The 23177-nt window shown below is 40.7% G+C and overlaps 1 protein-coding gene across 1 annotated transcript; it reads right to left on the reverse strand.

Moving 5' to 3' along the window:
• Positions 1 to 19309: 19309 nt before the first annotated feature.
• LOC109239030 (viridiflorene synthase-like) lies at positions 19310 to 21948 on the reverse strand. Its single transcript, XM_019405534.1, is given in 8 exon segments — positions 19310 to 19757; positions 19841 to 20086; positions 20227 to 20365; positions 20464 to 20483; positions 20485 to 20683; positions 20774 to 21146; positions 21305 to 21581; positions 21705 to 21948. Coding segments are annotated over 8 exon segments (1662 nt in total). The 5' UTR covers positions 21816 to 21948; the 3' UTR covers positions 19310 to 19460.
• Between the last annotated feature and the right edge of the window lie 1229 nt (positions 21949 to 23177).

Here is a 23177-nt window from a genome sequence, read left to right on the forward strand (position 1 = left end):
ATCCAAACGATGGGGGGGGGGGTGGTTTTTTTGCACTTTTGCGGCTGATTTTTGGGAATTGGGTGTTTTCTTTTTTTGTTGTCTATCTTGTGTTTGCGGTGTAGGTAGTATTATATAGGGTAAGGATTAGGTTAGGGGTATGGGCCTAGGAACTATGGGCTAGGGATTTTGGGCCAAAGACTAAAAAAAATGGACTATAAGATTTATAAAAACGGGATAAACAAACCTAAAACTAATTCTTTCTTCTAAAATTATGTACAATTATAAAAAATATAAGACTAATTTTAATTAATTGAACTAAACTATAAAACATAAAACTATTTTTTTTTTTTGTGTTTTCAAGATTATAAAATTAAAGATAGGGTACTATTTTGGTAATTTTTTTTAGATTAAAAATGACTATAAAATATTAATAAACCTATTTTTGTAATTTTTCATTTTCTTGTAATAAAATAAAGTAAAATAGTAAAAATTAGTTGAAATGGCGATATTAGGCCTAAACTAAATATTTACATGCTAAAATGGGTAAAATTTCGGGGAGGCTAAAAAATCACATGTCAACAACTTATATATGGATTAACCCATATTCAACCTGCCAATTTGACATCCAACCCAGTTTTGACCCGCATAAAATATGGACGGGTTGAGACTCAACCCATTTTTTCTTAACCCGTCCAAATACCCAACCTGCCTATCTGCCAGCACTAGTTGGGAGCTACAAAATTTATGTCTAATTGACGTAATTTGTGTCCAATAGGTATTATCCCTAGTATAGGTGTTCAAATAAAAAATACGAAAAATGGTCAAATATATCCATGTACTATTCGAAATAGTTTAAGTTTATCCTCCATTTTACCATCCATTCAACTATACCCCTACTGTTATACTATGACGCTGATATGCCCCAAAGACGGAGGAACACCTGGCAATCTCACAAACAAATAACCCACCACAATTTTAATTACCTCTCTCTACAAACCCACCCATTAATGTAATCCATACCCGACCCACACTCACTTATTACGTGGCAAGCTCTAAACCTAAGATTCTTCAGTTTTACTTTCCCTTTGTGTATTACTACAACTGACCGATCAGCATCTAATAACTCAGAATATACAATCCTAAAACTTTTATTTGGATTCTCTCTTAGCCCATAAACGAAAGTGGACTTCTCTTCCATTTGTTGTTGTTTTTCTTCTTATTTTAAGGATTGAAGTGAGAGAGTTGACTTGCTATGGCCGTTGGACACATGTTTTTGCGGCGGAGTTTTTGGTGAAAGTGGGAGAGTCCTCAAATAAGACCTCATCTGACAACCCATAACATTACCACTTGAGAATTTCTTTGAATACATCTTGCATTTATGCTTCTCCATACTCATTGATTATTCAATAGATCACAGATAATTTATGTATATTCCCCCCCCCCCCCCTCCCACCACCTAATTTATGTTTATTCAAGTGGAGAAGGAACAGGTTGGGTATGGAATACATTAATGTGTGGGTTTGTAGAGAGAATCGGGTAATAAAAATTGGGGGTGGGTTCTTTGTTTGTGAGCTTGCCACGTGTCCCTCTGTCTAAATTAGGGACACATTAGTGCCATAGTATAACAGTAAGGCTATAATTGAACGGATAGTAAAACGGAGGATAAATTTAAACTATTTATACAGGGATATATTTGACCCTTTTTCGTAAAAAAAAATATTGTCAAATTTGAGAAGTTCCTTATAAATTTTGCCTAAAATTAAAAACAAGTTTGTAAAAAATCGCAAAACCATTATCTCGAGGGGATTGGGATCAAGTGATCAACTATACCATCCACCACCCCTCTACGAGATGTAAAAGTAGCTTAATTCTTTTAATTATTATCATATATCTAATACTTGGAATTTGCCATTTCTTGTCACGACCCCAGTTCGCCCTCCGTGAACATGTCGTGATGGCACCTAGTCCCTACGACTAGGTAAGCCTAACAATGTAGAAATAGCATAAATTGCGGAAACAAGTATTAAACTAAACAAACTAGAAGGGTAACTGTATATAAATGCCACTCGGCATATACAAGCCAATATTGCGGAAGTCTACAATATCATCCCAAAACCCGGAAACTCACGGGAACACAAGCTAACGGAAAGTAATACACGGCGCTAACTCCAGAATGTCTAAAGCAAAAGTACGAAAGGAAAAGCTAACTGCTAAAGCTAGAATAAGATAGAGACTCCTGGTCTGCGGACGCGGCAGATGTACCTTGAAGTCTCTGCTAGATCTCTCCGCCTCGAGAGTGATACGCCTGGGATGAAGTACCTGGATCTGCACATGAAAAACATGCGCAGAAGGGGCATCAGTACACCACAGCGGTACTCAGTAAGTGCCAAGCCTAACCTCGGTTGGGTAGTGACGAGGAAGGTCAGTGCCCTACTGAGAATAAGCATAATAATAAATCTTGCAACAACATGAAATAAACGAAAGTAATGAGTACAACTATGAAGTAAGACAGGTTATACAAGGCAACAATTAACACTCAGAGAATAAGACAACACAGAGTAAAGCAACTCAATACCAATACCGACAACGAGGATCTCCCAGGATACCGTCTTGTAGTCCATTTCATCAACTGTCCAAAGAGCTCCCGGGATACCGTCCCGTAGTCCGTCATATGAGTATATCCGAAGGATCTTCCGGGATACCGTCCCGTAGTCCAACTATCAATGTCCAGGGGGATCTATCGGGAATCTAACCCGTAGTCCCAAAGTAAACAAACAAGGGGAGGGGGGGCAGCTACCGGAATCCCACATTCGTAGTCCCAATGTAAATACGCAGTCACAACATGAAGAATATTCAGAAATGAAGCTCAAAAATACAAGGCAATAGGTAGTTCTAGCCTAACATGCTTCACGTAGTGCAAACAAGGCAACTTGAACAAACAGACAATTTAGAACAACTAAGCATGCTTTTCTGGCTAACACAGTCTATAATTGCAAATAAAATAAAGCAGATAAGAAAGAAACTCAGTCTAAATATTTGAAGTAAAACCGGATTTTTCAACAATTAGCTCAAGTACGCGCTCGTCACCTCACGTACAAGGCATTCAATTACCAAATATCATATCCTAAGGAGAAATGTCCCCCACACAAGGTTAGACAAGCCACTTACCTCAAACCGGCTCCAAAATCAACTCGAAACCACACTTTTGCCACGAGTATCCGACTCCAAATGGCCCAAATCTATTCAATTCAATTACACATTGTAAATAACATCACAAGCACCTAATTCTACTATTTAATTTAAAGCTAAGACGCGAATTTAGGTAAAATGACCTAAACGCCCCTCAGGCCGACGTCTCGGAACCGGATAATTTTCACATTTCCAGAACCCTCGTACTCTCACGAGTCTAAGCATATAAAAATCTCCCAAATCGGAGGTCAAACACCCACCCAAAACTCAATAGTTTGGTCTATGAAGTTTTCCTCATTTTTCATTCAAAAATCCGAAATTAAGGATGAATTCGTGATTAGATTAGTAGGTTTCAAGCATAAGAGAGTAGAGAATCGTTACCCAGTAGTTGCCCTCGAAAAACCTTCGAAATTTCCCCCAAATCCGAGCTCCCAAGCTTGTACTTTGATAAAAATGGCTAACCCTCGGTTTTGAATGATTTAATACTGCCCAAGTCCGTTATGCATCGCGAACGCGGAAGTAAGGTCGCGTTCGCGAAGAAGGAAAAAAGAAGTTGCCAAAAATGCCCTTCGCGATCGCGAGGGGGAGAACGCGAACGCGAAGGCCTGGGATCATGAAGCTACACGAAAGCGACGTCTGGAACGCGATCGCGATGAAGAAAAATAGCGAGGTCCAGGAGTTACCCTACGCGAACGCGTGACAGCTTACGCGGACGCGATGGGGAAGTAAGCCGGGCTTCGCGAACGCGGGAGGGATTATGCGAACGCGAAGAGGAAAATTCCATGTGGTCAAATTAAGCCTTCGCGATCGCAAAGGGCAGCCCGCGAACGCGATAGAGGCATACCAGAAGCAGCAACAGCAGTTCAAAAATAGGAGGAAATGGCCCGTTGAGCATCCGAAACACACCCGAGGCCCTCGGGACCCCAACCAAACCTACGGGCATGTCCCATAACATCATTCAAACTTGTACCAACCCTTAAACCACCTAAAACAACGTCGGAAACTAGAATTAACCAATGACTTAAGCCTAAGGACTTCAAATTCTAACAAATCACGCTTTCGATCAAAAACCTACCCAAACCTCGTCCAAATGACCTGAAATTGTACACAAACATCCCAAATGACATGATGGAGTTACTGCAACTTCCGGAATTCCATTCCGACCCTCGGATCAAAATCTCACTATCGAACCGGAAACTTCAAAATTCCAACTTTCGGCAATCTAAGCCTAAATTAGCTACGGACCTCCAAAACACATTCCGAACACGCTCCCAACCCCGAATCACCTAACGAAGCTAACGGAACCATCGGATTTTCGTTCTGAGGCCGTCTTCACACTGTCTGACTACGGGCAACTTTCCAACACATAAGCTCTCATTTAGGGACTAAGTGTCCCAAAACTCTCCGGAACTCAAAATCGAAAATCCCGGCAATTCAAATTAGCATAAATAGACTTGGGGAAAGCAATTAATAGGGGATCGGGGTGTTAATTCTTAAGACGACCGGCCGGGTCGTCACATCCTCCTACACTTAAACATTCGTTCGTCCTCGAACGAGCATAAAGACATACCTGAAGTAGCGAAAAGATGAGGGTAACTGCTGCGCATATCCTGCTCGGTCTCCCAGGTCGCCTCCTCGGCCGGCTGACCCCGCCACTGAACCTTTACTGAAGCAATGTTCTTTGACCTCAACTTTCTGATCTGCCTGTCCAATACAGCCACTGGCTCCTCAACATAGGATAGATCCTAGTCCAACTGGACTGAGCTGAAATCCAATACGTGCGACGGGTCACCGTGATACCTCCAGAGCATCGAAACATGAAATACCGGATGAACCCCGGCCAAACTGGGAGGTAAGGCAAGCTCATAAGCAACCTCCCCAACTCGCCTCAAAATCTCAAAAGGGCCAATAAACCTCGGACTCAACTTCCCTTTCTTCCCAAACCTCATGACGCCTTTCATAGGCAAAACCCGAAGCAGAACCCGCTCACCAACCCTATACGAAACATCACGAACCTTCCTGTCCGCGTAGCTCTTCTGTCTGGACTGGGCTGTACGGAGTCTATCCTGAATCATCTTAACCTTCTCCAATGCGTCCTGAACCAACTTTGTGCCCAATAGCCTGGCCTCACCCAGCTCAAACCAACCAACCGGATATCTACACCTCCTACCATATAAAGCCTCATATGGCGCCATCTGAATGCTGGACTGATAACTGTTGTTGTAAGCAAACTCCGCCAATGGCAAGAACTGATCCCAACACCCTCCAAACTCAATCACACACGCACGAAGCATATCCTCAAGAATCTGAATAGTGCGCTCGAACTGTCCATTCGTTTGGGGGTGAAATGCTGTGCTCAACTCCACCCGAGTACCTAGCTCCTGCTGCACGGCTCTCCAGAACCGCGATGTAAACTGAGTACCTCTGTCTGAAATAATAGAAACTCGAATACCATGCAGACGGACGATCTCCCGGATATAAATCTCCGCCAACCGCTCCGATGAATAAGTGGTACACACAGGAATGAAATGAGCGGACTTGGTCAGCCGATCCATAATAACCCAAATGGAATCAAACTTCTTCAAGGTCCGTGGGAGTCCCGATACAAAGTCCATGGTGACGCGCTCCCATTTCCACTCCGGAATCTCTATCTGCTGAAGCAACCCACCCGGTCGCTGGTGCTCATACTTCACCTGCTGGCAGTTGAGGCATCGAGACACATACCCAACTATATCTTTCTTCATCCGCCTCCACCAATAGTGCTGCCTCAAGTCCTAGTACATCTTCGCGGCACCCGGATGGATGGAATACCGCGAGCTATGAGCCTCTGCTAAAATCAACTCTCGAAGCTCATCGACATTGGGCACACGAATTCGGCCCTGCATCCTCAATACCCCGTCATCTCCGATGGTCACATCTCTGGCATCACCACGCTGAACCTTGTCCTTAAGGACAAGCAAATGAGGGTCATCATACTGCCGCTCCCTGATACGATCAAATAAAGAAGACCGGGAAACCACACAAGCTAGAACCTGACTGGGCTCCGAAAGATCCAATCTCACAAACTGGCTGGCTAAGGCCTGAACATCCATCGCCATAGGCCTCTCTGAAGCTGGTAAATATGCCAAACTCCCCAAACTCTCCGCCCGGCAACTCAAGGCATCCGCCACCACGTTGGCCTTGCCCGGGTGATACAGAATAGTAATATCATAGTCATTCAACAACTCTAACCATCTCCTCTGGCGCAAATTTAGATCCTTTTGCTTGAATAAGTGCTGAAAACTCCGGTGGTCGGTATAGATCTCACAAGGCACATCGTACAAATAATGGCGCCAGATCTTCAAGGCATGAACAGTAGCAGCTAACTCAAGGTCGTGGACAGGGTAATTCTTCTCATGTATCTTCAACTGTCTGGACGCGTAGGCAATCACCCTACCGTCCTACATCAACACCGCTCCGAGGCCAACTCTCGAGGCATCACAATAGACAGTATAAGACCCCCGAACCGGTAGGCAATATCAAAATTGGGGCTGTAGTCAAAGCTGTCTTGAGCTTCTGAAAGCTCGCCTCACACTCCTCTGTCCACTGAAATGGGGCACCCTTCTGGGTCAATCTAGTCATAGGGGCCGCAATCGATGAAAATCCCTCCACAAAACGACGGTAGTAGCCCGCCAAACCAAGGAAACTGCGAATCTCTGTAGCTGAGGACGGCCTGAGCCAACTCTGCACGGCCTCTATCTTCCTCGGATCCACCCGAATGCCCTCACTCGAAACCACGTGGCCTAAGAATGCCACATAACTCAACCAAAACTCATATTTTGAGAACTTTGCATATAACTTCTTCTCTCTCAGGGTCTGAAGCACGGTCCTCAGGTGCTGCTCATGATCTTCCCGACTCCGGGAATACACCAGAATATCATCAATAAAAACAATAACAAACGAGTCGAGGTATGGCATGAACACACTGTGCATCAAATGCATGAAAGCTGCTGGGGAATTACTCAGCCCAAATGACATAACAAGGAAATCGTAATGACCATACCGAGTCCTGAAGGAAGTCTTCGGGATATCTGGCTCCCGAATCTTCAACTGATGGTAACCTGAGCGCAAGTCAATCTTAGAAAACACCTGTGCACCCTGAAGCTAGTCAAACAGATCATCAATGCGAGGCAAAGGATAACGGTTCTTCACTGTAACCTTGTTCAACTGGCGATAATCAATACACATACGCATGGAACCATCCCTTTTCTTCACAAATAAGACAGTAGCACCCCACGGTGAAACAATGGGGCGAATGAAACCCTTATCAAGAAATTCCTGCAACTGATCCTTCAACTCTTTCAACTCAAGAGGAGCCATACGATATGGAGGAATGGAAATGGGCTGAGTGCCCGGCAACAGATCAATGCCAAAATCAATATCTCTATCGGGTGGCATGCCCGGAAGGTCAGCTGGAAACACATCGAGACAATCCCGTACCACTGGGACTGAATCAACAGAAGGGGTAACAGCACTGACATCTCTCACATAAGCTAAATACGCGGCACACCCCTTCTCAACCATACGCTGAGCTTTAAGGAAAGAGATAACTCTACTGGGAGTGTGATCTAAAGTACCACTCCACTCAACACGCGGAATACCTGGCATAGCCAGCGTCACGATTTTGGCATGACAATCAAGTATAGCAAAATGGGGCGACAACCAGTCCATGCCCAAGATAATATCAAAATCAACCATATCGAGTAGCAATAAATCCACTCTGGTCTCAAAACCACAAATAGTAACCAGACATAACCGATAAATGCGGTCCACAACAAGAGAATCCCCACAGGAGTAGAAACATAAACGGGGGCGCTCAAAGAATCCCGAGGCACACCCAAATGTGGAGCAAAGTAAGAAGATACATAAGAATAAGTAGAGCTCGGATCGAATAGAACCGATGCCTCTCTGTGACAAACCAGTATAATACCTGTAATGACAGAGTCGAAGGCAACAGCCTCGGTACGAGCAGGAATAGCATAATATCTGGCCTGGCCTCTCTCTCGCAGGCAACCTCTACCTCCCCGACCTCCACCTCTAGCCGGCTGGGCAGATGGGGTGGCAGCTGGAGCTGTGACCATGTCCTGAGAACTCTGAGGAGCACGCTGTGGCTAAGCAGTCTGTGAAGATGCACCCCTACCAAGTCTGGGGCAGTCCCTAACCATGTGGCATGTATCACCACACTCGAAACAAGCTCTGGGAGGACGCGGTGGCTGTGACTGGCTAGGGTCAGGTGTGCTGGACTGACCTCTGGAACCACCCCGCGCAGAAGGCGCGCTAGAAACTGGAGGTGCATAGTAAGGCTCCTGAGGTGTAGTCGGAGCTGGAGCATTGCTGGCTGCTGGAAGAGCTGAATGAACGAGGCGACCCGCATAACCTCTGCCATAACAACCTGCTGCTGGGGTACGGGCACCAGAGTAGTGACCCGACTCTCGAGACCTCTTGGCCTCCCTCTCCCCTTGCTCCCTGGCGAGCATACCCTCAATCCTCCTAGCAATGCTCACTACCTACTGATAAGGAATGTCCATCTCCAACTCTCGAGCCATGCTAGATCTGATGGGTGGGATAAGACCCTCAATGAACCTGCGAACTCTCTCACGAACTGTAGCAACCAAGGCCGGTGCATGCCTGGCCAGCTGGCATAGCGGATAGCATACTCCGAAACGGTCATAGCACCCTGGCGCAAATGCTCAAACTCTGCGCGCCATGCGTCCCTAAGACTCTGGGGACCAAACTCTCCCATGAACATATCTGAGAACTGGTGTGAGCACGTGATTTTTGCCCTATATGAATTATTCCCAAAATTCAAACAAAATGATTTTTCTTTCATTATTTTGCAATTTTCTGAATTTTGTGTTATTTTCTGTTAATTGTTTGCATTTTATTTGTGCATTTTAATTCATATGAAAAATATAAAAAAAAAATACGCTTGACATTTGCATTTTGGATCTAAATTCATATTTTAGGATTATTTAGTAGTTACGTTGTTCTAGAACAAAATATAGAGAAAATAACAAAAATAGTCCGCTTTTGCACTTTTAATTGTTAATTGTTGAAATTGTCACGAAATAGATTTTAAACAATTTTAGGAGTTAATTAGCTTAATTTTGGAAATAAATTAGGTTTCATTTTAATTTTTTGCATCTTTATAAAATCAGGAAAAAATACAAAATGAAATACGAAATAAATAAAAGAAATAAAAAGGGAGAAAACAAAAGAAATTAAATTAAAAGAGGGAGATGTCTTAATAAGAGGACCGAACTGGGCCATTTTTAATTGATAAACTTTAGCCCAATCCGTCCATACCCAACCCTGTTTGACCCAAGCCCAAAACCATAACCCTCACCCGGCCTGCCCCCACATAGTCCGAACGACGTCGTTTGGTCGTTTTAATCTGGGTCGTCGAGGTTGATTGGATCAACGGTGGAGAACTGGGGTAAACATAATATAAAATGGTCGGAACACCCCCCCCCCACCCCCGTTTTCATCTCAAACACACCCTATCCACAGACCCTGTAACACCGCCGCACGCCGCCGCCGGAAATCGCCCACGGCGGCAGCCCGTCTCCAAACGCCACCAAAATAACACCCCATACTCCCCTTATCCTCCTCTATCTGAATCCATAGCCCAATTCCCTCGAATCCCACCCCAGGCCGTCGAATATTGGATCGAAGATTTTCCGGCCATGACACCACTTCTCCCAAATCGGTCCAAATTAACACCCTAGGTCCCTTTCCCCTTCCCCTATCCAAATCCCCGGTTAGTTTTTCTCGAATCTGCTTCGAATTGTTCGAATTTCAGTTTGAATATTTTCCGGCCAAAACCCTAATTGACCCAAACCACTCCAAATCGATACCACGGGACTCCTTTGCATCCCTCGTGTGGAATCCGGCTTCATTGGCACTCAAAATCTCACCGGGAGTGGGCTAAGTTCGAGTACGGAACTGGTCTGGTGAACAGTGAGTTTCTTATTTTTTTTTTGTGTTTGTTTTCCTTTTTCTTTCTCCTTTTGGTGTTATTCTAGTTGTTAATAGTGTTAATCTGGAAATCGACAAAGTCTTCTTCAATTTCGTTCCATATTCGTTTCATTTTGATCCTTATATGCCTGTTCATCTTAGTTTTAAGGTGTTAAGTTGTTATTCGTTCTGCTAATAGTTGGATTTGTTTCAATTTTTCTGTTTAAATAATGACTTATAGTATTAAATCTCAATTATGATTCTGTTTAGTCAGTAATTGTTTGAATGTCATTTGTTATCGATTCTGATTAAATTTAACTTGTGATTAGTTTGGTTGATTGTTGATGTTAATTTGTTTCAATGAATAGGTTAGTTAATAGTTTGAATTAGGATTGCATTTTGAAGCTAAAATTCAGATCTTAGGATTTGTTTGGGTATAGTTGTCTTACATCAGTAGTTTTGGGATAAGTCGAGGGTAGTTGGGGCAATTCAGGGATAAAAAAACCTTAGCAAGGGATCCAGAACTTCCTAGAACATTCTAGAATGGGGTCCAATTTGGAATTTTAGGAAAATATAGTGTGCTTACTTGAGAAACAAGTCACAACCTTAGGGACTAATCTGAAAATAAAAGAGGGACTAAATAGAAAGCTGAAAATATGAGGGCTGCCCTCATTTTGCCTATAAAAAGGCATGCCAATGCCTTAGAGAACAAGTTTTGGAACCCCAAAAAATTCCCCCCAAAAATCATTCTTCAAGTTTCAGATCTGAGAATTTAAATCTGAGATCAAAATCTTCTTTCAGTTCTTAGTTAAAACCAGATAACAAAATGCAACGAAAATAAAAAAAAAGCACTGTTACATTGATCTTTGGTTAATTTTGATCAACTCTCTGCTCTTCTGATTGCTGAGGTTCCTTTGAGGTTTACTGATTGGTTTTTCGAGTGGTTCTGGGTTTATTCAAATTGATTTTGAGTTTATGTGGGTGTGTTCAAGCTGGTTTTCGAAATTGTTCTTGAATCTGCTGGTTTTTGAAATCATTCCTGGACTGCTGGTGTATTTTCTGAGCTGTGCTAAGCATCAGTGTGCTGCTGCCTATTATTCTGTTACTGATCTCCTATTCTTCTGTTGTGATTCAATTCTCAGGTACACATTTTGAAACTGCTTCAATGTAGCTTACGAGTTTGTGGAGATGAGTGAAATGCAGCATAGTTCCTGATAATTTTGTGTTATATCTCATGTAATCTCATGAATTTCAGTAGATCATGGTTTGTAATTAAGACTGGACTGTTATTTTGGACTGTTTCGGATGGTTTGGACTACTTCACACTTTAGTATAACAAATGCAGTACAAATAGATTTAACAAAGTTGGAGTTGATTGTTTAAATCTCATTGTAGTCAAGTAGTTTCTAACTTTCAGCATGTTGATGCAAAAACGATACAGTCAGATTATTAGTCAGTGTGTGTATTGTAAATGTATTTGATTCTATGATTCAGGTTTCAAATTTTTTTTTAGTAATCACCTATAGCTTCCATATAAAATCAGGAAACTGCAAATAACTGAATCAACAAATTCCCTTGTTAAATTGNAGTGATTATTTGTCCAATTTGTATTGAAATATGGCATTTCATTGTCGTGGTTTGGGTTCGATACTGCCTTGGACGCCACAACTGCCTGGGCTGCCAGACCGCATATCTGGGCTCAATCTGGCCCAAGTTGCATGAATCTTTGCTATAATGGCATCGGACCCATGGCTGGTCGCCCGATTTCGACAAATTAAAGGCTAACATACATTAGGGCCTGCAGTCCAATCCATTTGTGTCCTTATGTATTGAACTATCCTGGGCTAATAGACTGAAAAATCATAGAATTAAAGGGTCAAGCCTCTTTGAATGTTGTTAATGACAATTGATTGGTTAATTGATTAGGACTATTTCTTTTCTTGTTAGAGACAAATAAATAGAAAAATTCTAGTTTGCTTTAGGATTGGTCTTTTAATGATAAAAATGAGACGAGCCTCGTCGAGCCGAATACAAAATAGCGGGGCCCTCAATAAATGTTAAAAATACTTAGAATTCGGGCAGACCGTTTAGCAAATTTCACGCTCTTCCCCAAAGATAATAAATGCGTAGTTGCTTTAGGCGCGTATTTTAATAATATTACCTTCCTAAATGTGGATGCACATTTATGTGACCCAAATCTAAATCTCAACGAAGTTGAGGTGTGTTGACAATCACGGGTGCACTGGTGCGACGTGGTTCGAGATGCATTTTCACGACGTTGCAATTCTTATTAAAAATAACAATAAAAGCGGTTTACTACTAAAAGGCATTTAGGTTAGAATATGTTTTTAAAATCAGATAAAAGCAAATACAACAGTTGAGCGACCGTGCTAGAACCACGGAATCCGGGAATGCCTAATACCTTCTCCCGGGTTAACAGAATTCCTTACTCGGAGTTCTGGTTCGCAGACTGTTAACAGAGTCATAATTTCCTCGGATCGGGATTCAAACGGTGACTTGGGACACCATTAATCTCTCAAGTGGCGACTCTGAATATTAATAATAAATCCCGTTCCGACTGTCCTTTAATTGGAAAAACTCTTTGACGCCCTCACAGGTGTGTAAAAAAGGAGGTGTGACAGCTGGGTCCAGGTTAGTGAGGCAGCCTCGGCTGGACTATCTATCTCATAAGTGCGCCACCAATCATAGGCGGCTCCCCGAAGCTGGAAGGCAGTGAAGGAAACCCCACTGGACTCTAGTATGCCCATAGTGCGAAGAATACGGTGACACTCCTCTAGAAATCCCAAGGCATCGTCTGATGCTAATCCACTGAATACTGGGGGATCGTACTTCTTGAACCTCTCAAGTCTCCGCTGCTCGTCCTCTGAAGCAGCTGACCCGTCTTTGGGCTGAAGTGGCGCTGCAGGCGGTGCGGGAATAATCTCCGGAGCCTGCTCAACATGCACTCGCTGCTCAGGAGTACGGACGGCGGGAGTCTGTGCTCCTCCCCGGCCTGGGACGTGGCTGCAGCAAGGGGAAGCAACCCTGCCTGAGCCAAGGTGGTGTACATACTCATGAACTGAGCCAAAGTCTCCTGAAGAGCTGGAGTAGTAGTGGCAGTAGTAGGCGTGCCAGGTGCCTGGGCTCCGGCTGGATCTGCTGGTGGTGCCTCGACGGTAGCTCGTGCAGGTGCTCTGACTGCACCACGTGCGCGTCCTCAACCTCTACCCTGGCCCCAGCCTCTGAAGGCTGCAGTAGGGGGCGCGGGTGCCTGATCATCCCAAATAGCGCGTGTCCTCACCATCTGTGAGAGAATAGAAGACAGAAGTTTAGAATTGTGATGTCAAAATATCGCACGACGAGGAAATCAAATGAAGTAAAAAATTTCCTAACAGTTACACAGCCTCTCGTAGATAAGTACAGACGTCTCTGTACCAATCAGCAAGACTCTAATAAACCGGCCTGTGTTCCGTGACTCCTATGAACCTAGAGCTCTGATACCAACTTGTCACGACCCCAGTTCGCCCTCCGTGAACATGTCGTGATGGCACCTAGTCCCTACGACTAGGTAAGCCTAACAATGCGGAAATAGCATAAATTGCGGAAACAAGTAATTAAACTAAACAAACTAGAAGGGTAACTATATATAAATGCCGCTCGGCATATACAACCCAATAATGCGGAAGTCTACAATATCATCCCAAAACCCGGAAACTCATGGGAACACAAGCTAACGGAAAGTAATACACGGCGCTAACTCCAGAATGTCTAAAGCAAAAGTACGAAAGGAAAAGCAAACTGCTAAAGCTAGAATAAGATAGAGACTCCTGGTCTGCGGACGTGGCAGATGTACCTTGAAGTCTCTGCTAGATCTCTCCGCCTCGAGAGTGATACGCCAGGGATGAAGTACCTGGATCTGCACATGAAAAACATGCCCAGAAGGGGCATCAGTACACCACAGCGGTACTCAGTAAGTGCCAAGCCTAACCTCGGTTGGGTAGTGACGAGGAAGGTCAGGGCCCTACTGAGAATAAGCATAATAATAAATCTTGCAACAACATGGAATAAACGGAAGTAATGAGTACAGCTATGAAGTAAGACAGGTTATACAAGGCAACAATTAACACGCAGAGAATAAGACAACACAGAGTAAAGCAGCTCAATACCAATACCGACAACGAAGATCTCCCAGGATACCGTCCTGTAGTCCATTTCATCAACTGTCCAAGGAGCTCCCGGGATACCGTCCCGTAGTCCATCATATGAGTATATCCGAAGGATCTTCCGGGATACCGTCCCGTAGTCCAACTATCAATGTGCAGGGGGATCTATCGGGAATCTAACCCGCAGTCCCAAAGTAAATGTGTAGGGGGATCTACCGGGAATCTAACCCGTAGTCACAAAGTAAACAAACAAGGGGGGAGCTACCGGAATCCCACATCCGTAGTCCCAATGTAAATATGCAGTCACAACACGAAGAATATTCAGAAATGAAGCTCAAAAATACAAGGCAACAGGTAGTTCTAGCCTAACATGCTTCACGTAGTGTAAACAAGGCAACTTGAACAAATAGACAATTTACGACTAAGCATGCTTTTCTGGCTAACACAGTCTATAATTGCAAATAAAATAAAGCAGATAAGAAAGAAACTCAATCTAAATATTTAAAGTAAAACAGGATTTTTCAACAATTAGCTCAAGTACGCACTCGTCGCCTCACGTACAAGTCATTCAATTACCAAATATCATATCCTAAGGGGAAAGGTCCCCCACACAAGATTAGACAAGCCATTTACCTCAAACCGGCTCCAAAATCAACTCGAAACCACACTTTTGCCACGAGTATCCAACAACAAATGGCGCAAATCTATTCAATTCAATTATACATCGTAAATAACATCACAAGCAACTGATTCTACTATTTAATTTAAAGCTAAGACGCAAATTTAGGTAAAATGACCAAAATGTCCCTCAGGCCAACATCTCGGAACGGGATAATTTTCACATTCTCAGAACCCTCGTACTCTCACGAGTCTAAGCATATAAAAATCTCCCAAATCGGAGGTCAAACACCCACCCAAAACTCAATAGTTTGGTCTATGAAGTTTTTCCCATTTTTCATTCAAAAATCCGAAATTAAGGATGAATTCGTGATTAGATTAGTGAGTTTTAAGCATAAGAGAGTAGAGAATCGTTACCTAGTAGTTGCCCTCGAAAAACCTTCGAAATTTCTCCCAAATCCGAGCTCCCAAGCTTGTACTTTGATAAAAATGGCAAACCCTCGGTTTTGAATGATTTAATACTGCCCAGGTCCGTTATGCATCGCGAACACGGAAGTAAGGTCGCGTTCGCGAAGAAGGAAAATAGAAGTTGCCAAAAATGCCCTTCACAATCGCAAGGGGGAGAACGCAAACGCGAAGGCTTGGGATCATGAAGCTACGCGAACGCGACGTCTGGAACGCGATCGCGATGAAGAAAAATAGTGAGGTCCAGGAGTTACCCTACGCGAACGCGTGACAGCTTACGCGGACGCGATGGGGAAGTAAGCTGGGCTTCGCGAATGCGGGAGGGATTATGCGAACGCGAAGAGGAAAATTCCAGGTGGTCAAATTAAGCCTTCGCGATCACGAAGGGCAGCCCGCGAATGTGATAGAGGCATACCAGAAGCAGCAACAGCAGTTCAAAAATAGGAGGAAATGGCCCGTTGAGCATCCGAAACACACCCGAGGCCCCTCGGACCCCAACCAAACCTACGGACATCTCCCATAACATCATTCAAACTTGTACCAACCCTTAAACCACCTAAAACAACGTCGAAAACTCGAATTAACCAATGATTTAAGCCTAAGGACTTCAAATTCTAACAAAACACACTTTCGATCAAAAACCTACCCAAACCTCGTCCAAATGACCTGAAATTTTACACACACATCCCAAATGACATGACGGAGCTACTGCAACTTCCGGAATTCCATTCCGACCCTCGGATCAAAATCTCACTACCGAACCGGAAACTTCAAAATTCCAACTTTCGGCAATCCAAGCCTAAATTAGCTACGGACCTCCAAAACATATTCTGAACACGCTCCCAACCCCGAAATCACCTAACGAAGCTAACGGAGCCATCGGATTTCCATTCCGAGGCCGTCTTCACACTGTTCCGACTACGGGCAACTTTCCAACACTTAAGCTCTCATTTAGGGACTAAGTGTCCCAAAACTCTCTGAAACTCAAAACCGAAAATTCCGGCAATTCAAATTAGCATAAATAGACTTGGGGAAAGCAGTTAATAGGGGATCAGGGCGTTAATTCTTAAGACGACCGACCGGGTCATCACATTTCTCAAACTGAAAAGGACTCTTGCCCCCTCTTGGTAAACGGTTGAAATGAGTAAAAGTAGGAGCCATCAGATTTGGTGGTGGCTAATTTGGAAAGATGGTCTGCCTCCTTGAAAAAATGCATGAGATTGACATTTGCTTGGCTCAACACTTGTATATATGGTGTGCTGTCTTAAATCTTCTTCAATATGTACTAAAAGTGGTTTTTACCAAATACTTGGTATTTTAGACTCACTATTTTATTTTTAAGAACGCTATCGGTCGTTTTCTTTTAAACGTGTTCTAAAAGCTAGCTATAATGAGCTAGCACCAAGTAGGGTCGTGGAAATACCAAATTATCGTAGTATTCAATATTTTGGTATTCGGTATGGTATTTGGTTTATTTAAAAAAAATGGTATTAGGTATGGTATTTGGTATTTTAAAATAAAATAACGAATTATCGATAACGGATAGAAATATATATTATATTACACAATACATATATTAATTATAACACAAATATAAAAAATCTAAAATTTTACTTTTCTTATTCTCTAAGTTCATCAATTAACTCTAAGCAAGTAACAAAATATTTTTAATGATCAAATTTATTCCTTTATGTACAATTTTCTCTCTCTGGGTTGATATTTGCTGGTTTTAAACAATACTTTTGTCAACAAAACGTTTTTAGTTTTGTACTTTTGAGTAATTTAAGAATATTACAGTTTATGACTCTATGCACTAGTTAGTATTCAAATCGAATAAACCGAAGTTATCAAACCGAATAAACCGAAACTGAAAAGAGAAAAATCGAATCATACCGAATTTAATTAGGTACGGTATTGGTATAACATTTTAAAAAATCGAATACCAAAAATACTGAACTGAAATGTCTAAATGTCGTACTGTACCGACCGACGAACATCCCTAGCACCAAGGCTATTGACTCTTCAACTTTAATTATCAACTTGACCTATTATTTCTAGATGGGAAAAAGGTCAAATTTGTCCCTCTACTTTAGTTAATTAGTCACGTTTATGCCTATTTCTACTATTGGTCCAAATATGTTCCCACTGTTAATATAGTAAACAAAATTGTCCTTAAGCCTAACAGAGGTCCACCGTAGTACCGGGTCCCTTCTATTAAACTGCCACTGCCAACTAGGCAAATGGAAACCCAATTTTAAAAGACCCGCCCCGATTATCTGACCCAACCACCAATTCTCCATTGATTAAAAACTAGGGTTCATCCACAATTTTTATTATGGAATTCGAAGGCAAGTTTGTCTCTCTAACTGATTTGTCTTCTGATCTGGCATGACTCTCTAGGAAAATTGGTGGTACCGGTAGCAATAAATTTTCAACATCCAATGTGAATGAAATAATTGAAAACACTCAGAATCCATATGCGATATCCGAACATGTCGAACTCCTACAACAAATGGAAAGAATATTAGCTAATAGTAAAAGTGATGGTGAAATATCTACTCAGCAAAGTTCTGATGAAGAGAGGGTCAATAATCATCTAGATCAGGAAGGGTTTCAAATTTCACATATAGATGAGAATGCTTCTATTCCGGTTGGCAATAGGCATGAGGATGCGAGAGCTGTTGTTACCAAGAATGGTTCTAATGAGGGTGAAAACAGTGAGAATTATAAAGAGAGGAGACAGGAATCTGGCGCCAATAACATTGAGAATTATCAGGACAATGAACAACTAAAAGAAATTGTGGAAGAAGAAGAAAGTGAGGATGCTCTGAGGAATGACTCAGAAGAAAGTGACGTAATCGGCAGATTCTTCTTTAGTCGATGAAGAAGACCAATTTAACGATTTTAGTCGGGTCAGATAAGTGGGGCGGGTCTTTTAAAATTGTGTTTAAATTTGCCTTGGCAGTTTAATAGAAGGGACCCGGTGCCACGGTGGGTTAGGGATAATTTTGTTTACTATATTAATGGCAGGGATATGTTTGGACCAATAGTAGAAATAGGCATAAACATGACTAATTATCTAAAGTAAAGGGACAAATTTAGCCTTTTCTCCTTTCTAGATTGCAAAATAATTCCCATGAGTGATCAGATTACTTGTCCAAATTTTTTGAAACGTAAGAAGGTATAATTTGTAGTAATTCATTTTCGAGTAATTAATACTCCCTCCGTTTCATATTAAATGAGATACTTTCCTTTTTAGTCTGTTCCAAAATAAATAACATATTTTTAAATTTGGAAATAATTCAACTTTAAACTTCTCATTTTACCCATTTTACCCTTAATGAGAAGCTTTTATAACCACACAAAAGTCATGGCCCACAAAGCTTTACCCCTTAAGCTTTTAAGATCACAAATTTCAAAAGTCTTTCTTTTTTCCCTTAACTCCGTACCGAATCAAACTACCTCATTTAATTTGAAGCGGAGGGAGTACTATTCAAGTCTTGAAATTGTTTTCTTCAAAAGATGAACTAATATCATTTCTTTGTTTCACTTTCAAAACTGATCAAACGGATAGGCATGCAAGCTAAATAAACCAAAAAAATAATCACGATAGGAAAAGTAGTACATTATGTGACAGTTAGCGTTTTGTTCATGGAAAATTCTTTGATATCTTGCAAAGAGTTTTTCTGAAAATGTGTTTGTATAAGTTCCTCAAGAAGTTTTTGCAATTTTTTTGCTTTCAAAAAGCTATTTGTTGAAGAAGTGGTTTAAGTGTGTTTCTAAGAAGTGACTTTCTTTCACTAACAAATTATTGTCAAATATGGTGTCAAATATTTTACGTTTACTTTTTTTTCAGCATCGATCAACAGCTAATTTAATAAACAAGAAGAACCAAGTTAGGCAAACAAAATTATATTATTCAGACGTAAAGAACAATACAGGGTTTGAACAGAACTAGGAAATTCAAGTTGCTTATATAGAGAAGAACACATATCCTTTATTTATTAAAAAAAAACAATCATCTAGATTAAAAAAGCACTCAATGGTTTAGATTTCAATGGAGTCCACCAGTAAAGCAACGATGTGAGGTTTTAGAACCTTTTCTGGATGAGTGTATCCATCTTGATTGTGTTTGTAAGTGACATCGATAATACGTGCGAGATTGAGAATACGAGCGAGAATTTCTGTAGAAACAGGAGTTGGTCGAAGAATTCCTTCATTCACATCCTTCCATGCTATCTCAGCCATTTCTTGGAATTTTTCCATTGCTACTTCTGTTGATACGCCATAATCCCTCATATAACACTCAATTCCTGTAGCAATCTGGCCCCTACCCTTCTCAACCTAAAATGGCGATAAAATCGATTTATATATCTAACATCAACAATCATATAAGATGCTTTAATTTAATGTAATGCGATGTGTACCTCATACGTGGCAATGTCATCAACAACTCGACATAATGTTACATTGGCTTCCAGTATTTTAGGGTTCGTAGCCAACCACTCAAAATATTCCTTGGTTGCTGCCTTCATTCCCAAGTAGGATGTTGTAGTTAGCAAGTAATATGTGCTGGTAGCTAATGCATTGTTAAGATACTCAGAAACAGGTGGCATATATCCCTCAATGAACCACTTTGCTTCGACAAAATAGTTTCTCACAATCTCCTTCATCTATTTAACAGGAAACAACGACGACATTCAACAATTAATCAATACAATATTCCAACAATACATCTGATTATAAAGAAAAATAAGGTAAATATAATACAGGTGATTTTAGAAATAAAACATTATAAATCAGTGAGTCATACTCTTTCTTTCGCATAGTGGACAACGTAGGATCTGCCGTCTTTTGACAATTCCTTTTCATAATCTTCATAAAGGTCTATAAGAGCTTTAAAACTGATTTTCATGTAATCCGGGAGTCGATCAATTTGACCAATATCCCACCTAATACATGAGAAATTATAGATATAGTAAGTTTGAGTTTCCCATTTAATAAACCATCTAATAAATTCATAAACTGTAGTGGAGACACAAGTTTATACCTCTGTATGGCATCAGTGTTAGACCTCAAGTTCTTTTACAATGCCATAAGCATCGAATGTGTCATCTACTATCGAAATCATTGCTATAGTCTTAGCAAGCATGACACGAGCCTGAGAATATTGAGGTTCAGCATACACCCCCATCGTCCAAAAGTAACATTCAACTGCTCTATCCCTAGCATATGGAAGTGTCGTCACAAAATCCAAATCTTTCCACCACCTACAAAAAAGGTAGGTACCGAGCTTAGAATATGAGAAATTATTGCGAACAAATGATTTATATTTTTTTTTACATAAAACATCATTGTACCTTGATACTTCGCTGAGTTCTTGTTTATGCAACATCTGAAGTAAGTTGTAATCCAATTTAGCAAATCGAAGTAGCACATCATTTTTCAGTTCCTCCTCTTCATAGATAGAGATGAAGTAACGCGTCTCGACTCTTGGAATGCTTTTATGCAAAGACTGCTCAAGGGCATGCGTCACTTGGTTATTCAGAGGTGACTTCAAATGTGGAGCTATAGATTCAAGATGAGCAGTGGAAAAAACAAGCGCCTCTTCCAAAATATCCTCTCCATGAGTCCTTACATGTGAAGCTTCGTATAAGCTCAATAGACCCTTTGCATCATTACTAAGAGACTCCTTGAATTTGCCGTTTGCATCTTGGAATCTGCTGAAAATTTCTGGATCGTGAATAAAAACAAAAGATTAGTTTTCATGCAGAAAAAGTTGAAAAATTGGTGTAAGAAAAAAATTAAAGATATACAACAAACAAACTAAAAAAAAGGTGCATCATATATATATATATATATATATATATATATATTTGTAATGGACCTACTTGGGGAGATATTGTAACCATGTTGTCTCAACATTCGAAATTGAAGGGTACAAGTGTACAAATCATTGTACTGATGACCTTCAAAGTTTGGATCCGCTTTATAAATTTGATCCAACATGTCTTCTATTTGTTTCTCAAAATGATAAGCTAAGCCAAGGCGCTCAACAGTATCAATCAGATTCAGCTTTTCAGTCAATGATCTTTCACAAGCTGCTGCCAACATACTCCTTGTTTCCTCCTTTAATGTTTCAATCTCTTGACCATATTTTTCTGCCACCTGTAAATGTATTTATTAAGTTCATGTAACTTTATTCATATATGTTCAACTTAAAAAGACTATGCATAATATATAATTTGATATATATCACTAACTAACTAATAGAGAAGATTTTATAAATACCTGATTGTCAACAGAGAATGAATGGAAACTATCACCCCAAAGACTTGGAGAGAAATTGGCAACTGGACGAACAATCTGCTCATCGTTGTTAATGAGGGCAGCTTGGGCCATTTCTAGAAAACTGGATATATATAAGCTAGTGGAAATTAAAAGCAAGATAAAGAGCTAGGGTTTTTTTTTCCCTTTGTTTTGCTTTTATCTTTTATTTCTCGGTGCAGAGAACTGAACAAGCTAAGTGATGATCGAAATGGAAAAGAATGTATGGGTATTTATAGCTGTGATGAAAGTCTTTCTCAGTAGTATGCAAACAACCTTAATTAATTATTTCTCTTTTGAAATTCTTGTTGCAGCAGGTATCCTGTTGCCTTACTTGACTTTAGAGCACTTGTAAACTTCTTCTTTTTTTTACTAGTCATGGGAAAGTAAATAATTATTTTTTTTTAAGTAAATCCATCCACCCGGGCTTTCACCTCCCGAGGTGGTGGGGGGTTTGGCAAAGACCCTCTATCTTGTATATTGATATCACTCAAATAATACACCGGAGGGGGACATAAAACCTAAACCTCCAAAAGAAAATAGCTACTACGGAGTACCTGAGATCAATAACATGGTGAAAGCACAATCAAAGGTACATGTTATACAGTACCTTTGATTAAGTTATATACATTATCAATGTAAAAAAAAAAACAGTTTATAGTATTGGTTCAAGTTATTACTCTATTTTTCATGTCGATGAGGCTTGTTATAAAAAGTAAGTCAATTTAATATGATAGTGTCAAAAAACTTATAAGCTCATAATATAATTGCAACGTGCCCTTTTCCTTTTTTATCCCTATTGCCGCCTACTTTACTTCGTGGCGTCTGTCTTGATCCAATGCTTGCCCAACTTTTCCACTTTCAATTTAAAAAGAGACAATACATGACATAAAATCTTAGTACTATGAAATTGATGTGTGCACTATTTTGTTCTCTAACTTCTTGCTTTGTGGATTTCGACTGTCGATAACCAGTCAACTTTGATGGCCGGAAACAAGTCTCCTTATATAGATATCTTGCATGTATATTACCATCACAGTAACGTAGATCAACATTTGTAACATATTAGACACAAACTCGATCACCACATGAAAATAAGAGATCTTCACTTATCACCTTAACTTGACAAACATTAGATTTAAACCTTTTATCTATCTATCTATATATATTGAAGTAACATATATTATGTCTCCTCATCTAAGTCTCTAGTGATTGTAGGAAGATCAATAAATTAAGTGGGAGTTTCAATATAAGAATTGTGAAATTTTGAGAAAAAGTGGGAAAAAAATTCAAGTAAAAATGGTATTTAAATATTAGAGTTGGGTTGGATATGAATATAATTTGGAGCTGTTTTTCAATTTTTGTAAATTTTGAAATAAAAATTTTGAAAAATAGTTTATGGAGTTTTTCAAATTTGCGAAAAAATTCGAAATTCAA

Source organism: Nicotiana attenuata, unplaced genomic scaffold, assembly GCF_001879085.1.
Source record: "Nicotiana attenuata strain UT unplaced genomic scaffold, NIATTr2, whole genome shotgun sequence".
NCBI classification, from domain to species: domain Eukaryota; kingdom Viridiplantae; phylum Streptophyta; class Magnoliopsida; order Solanales; family Solanaceae; genus Nicotiana; species Nicotiana attenuata.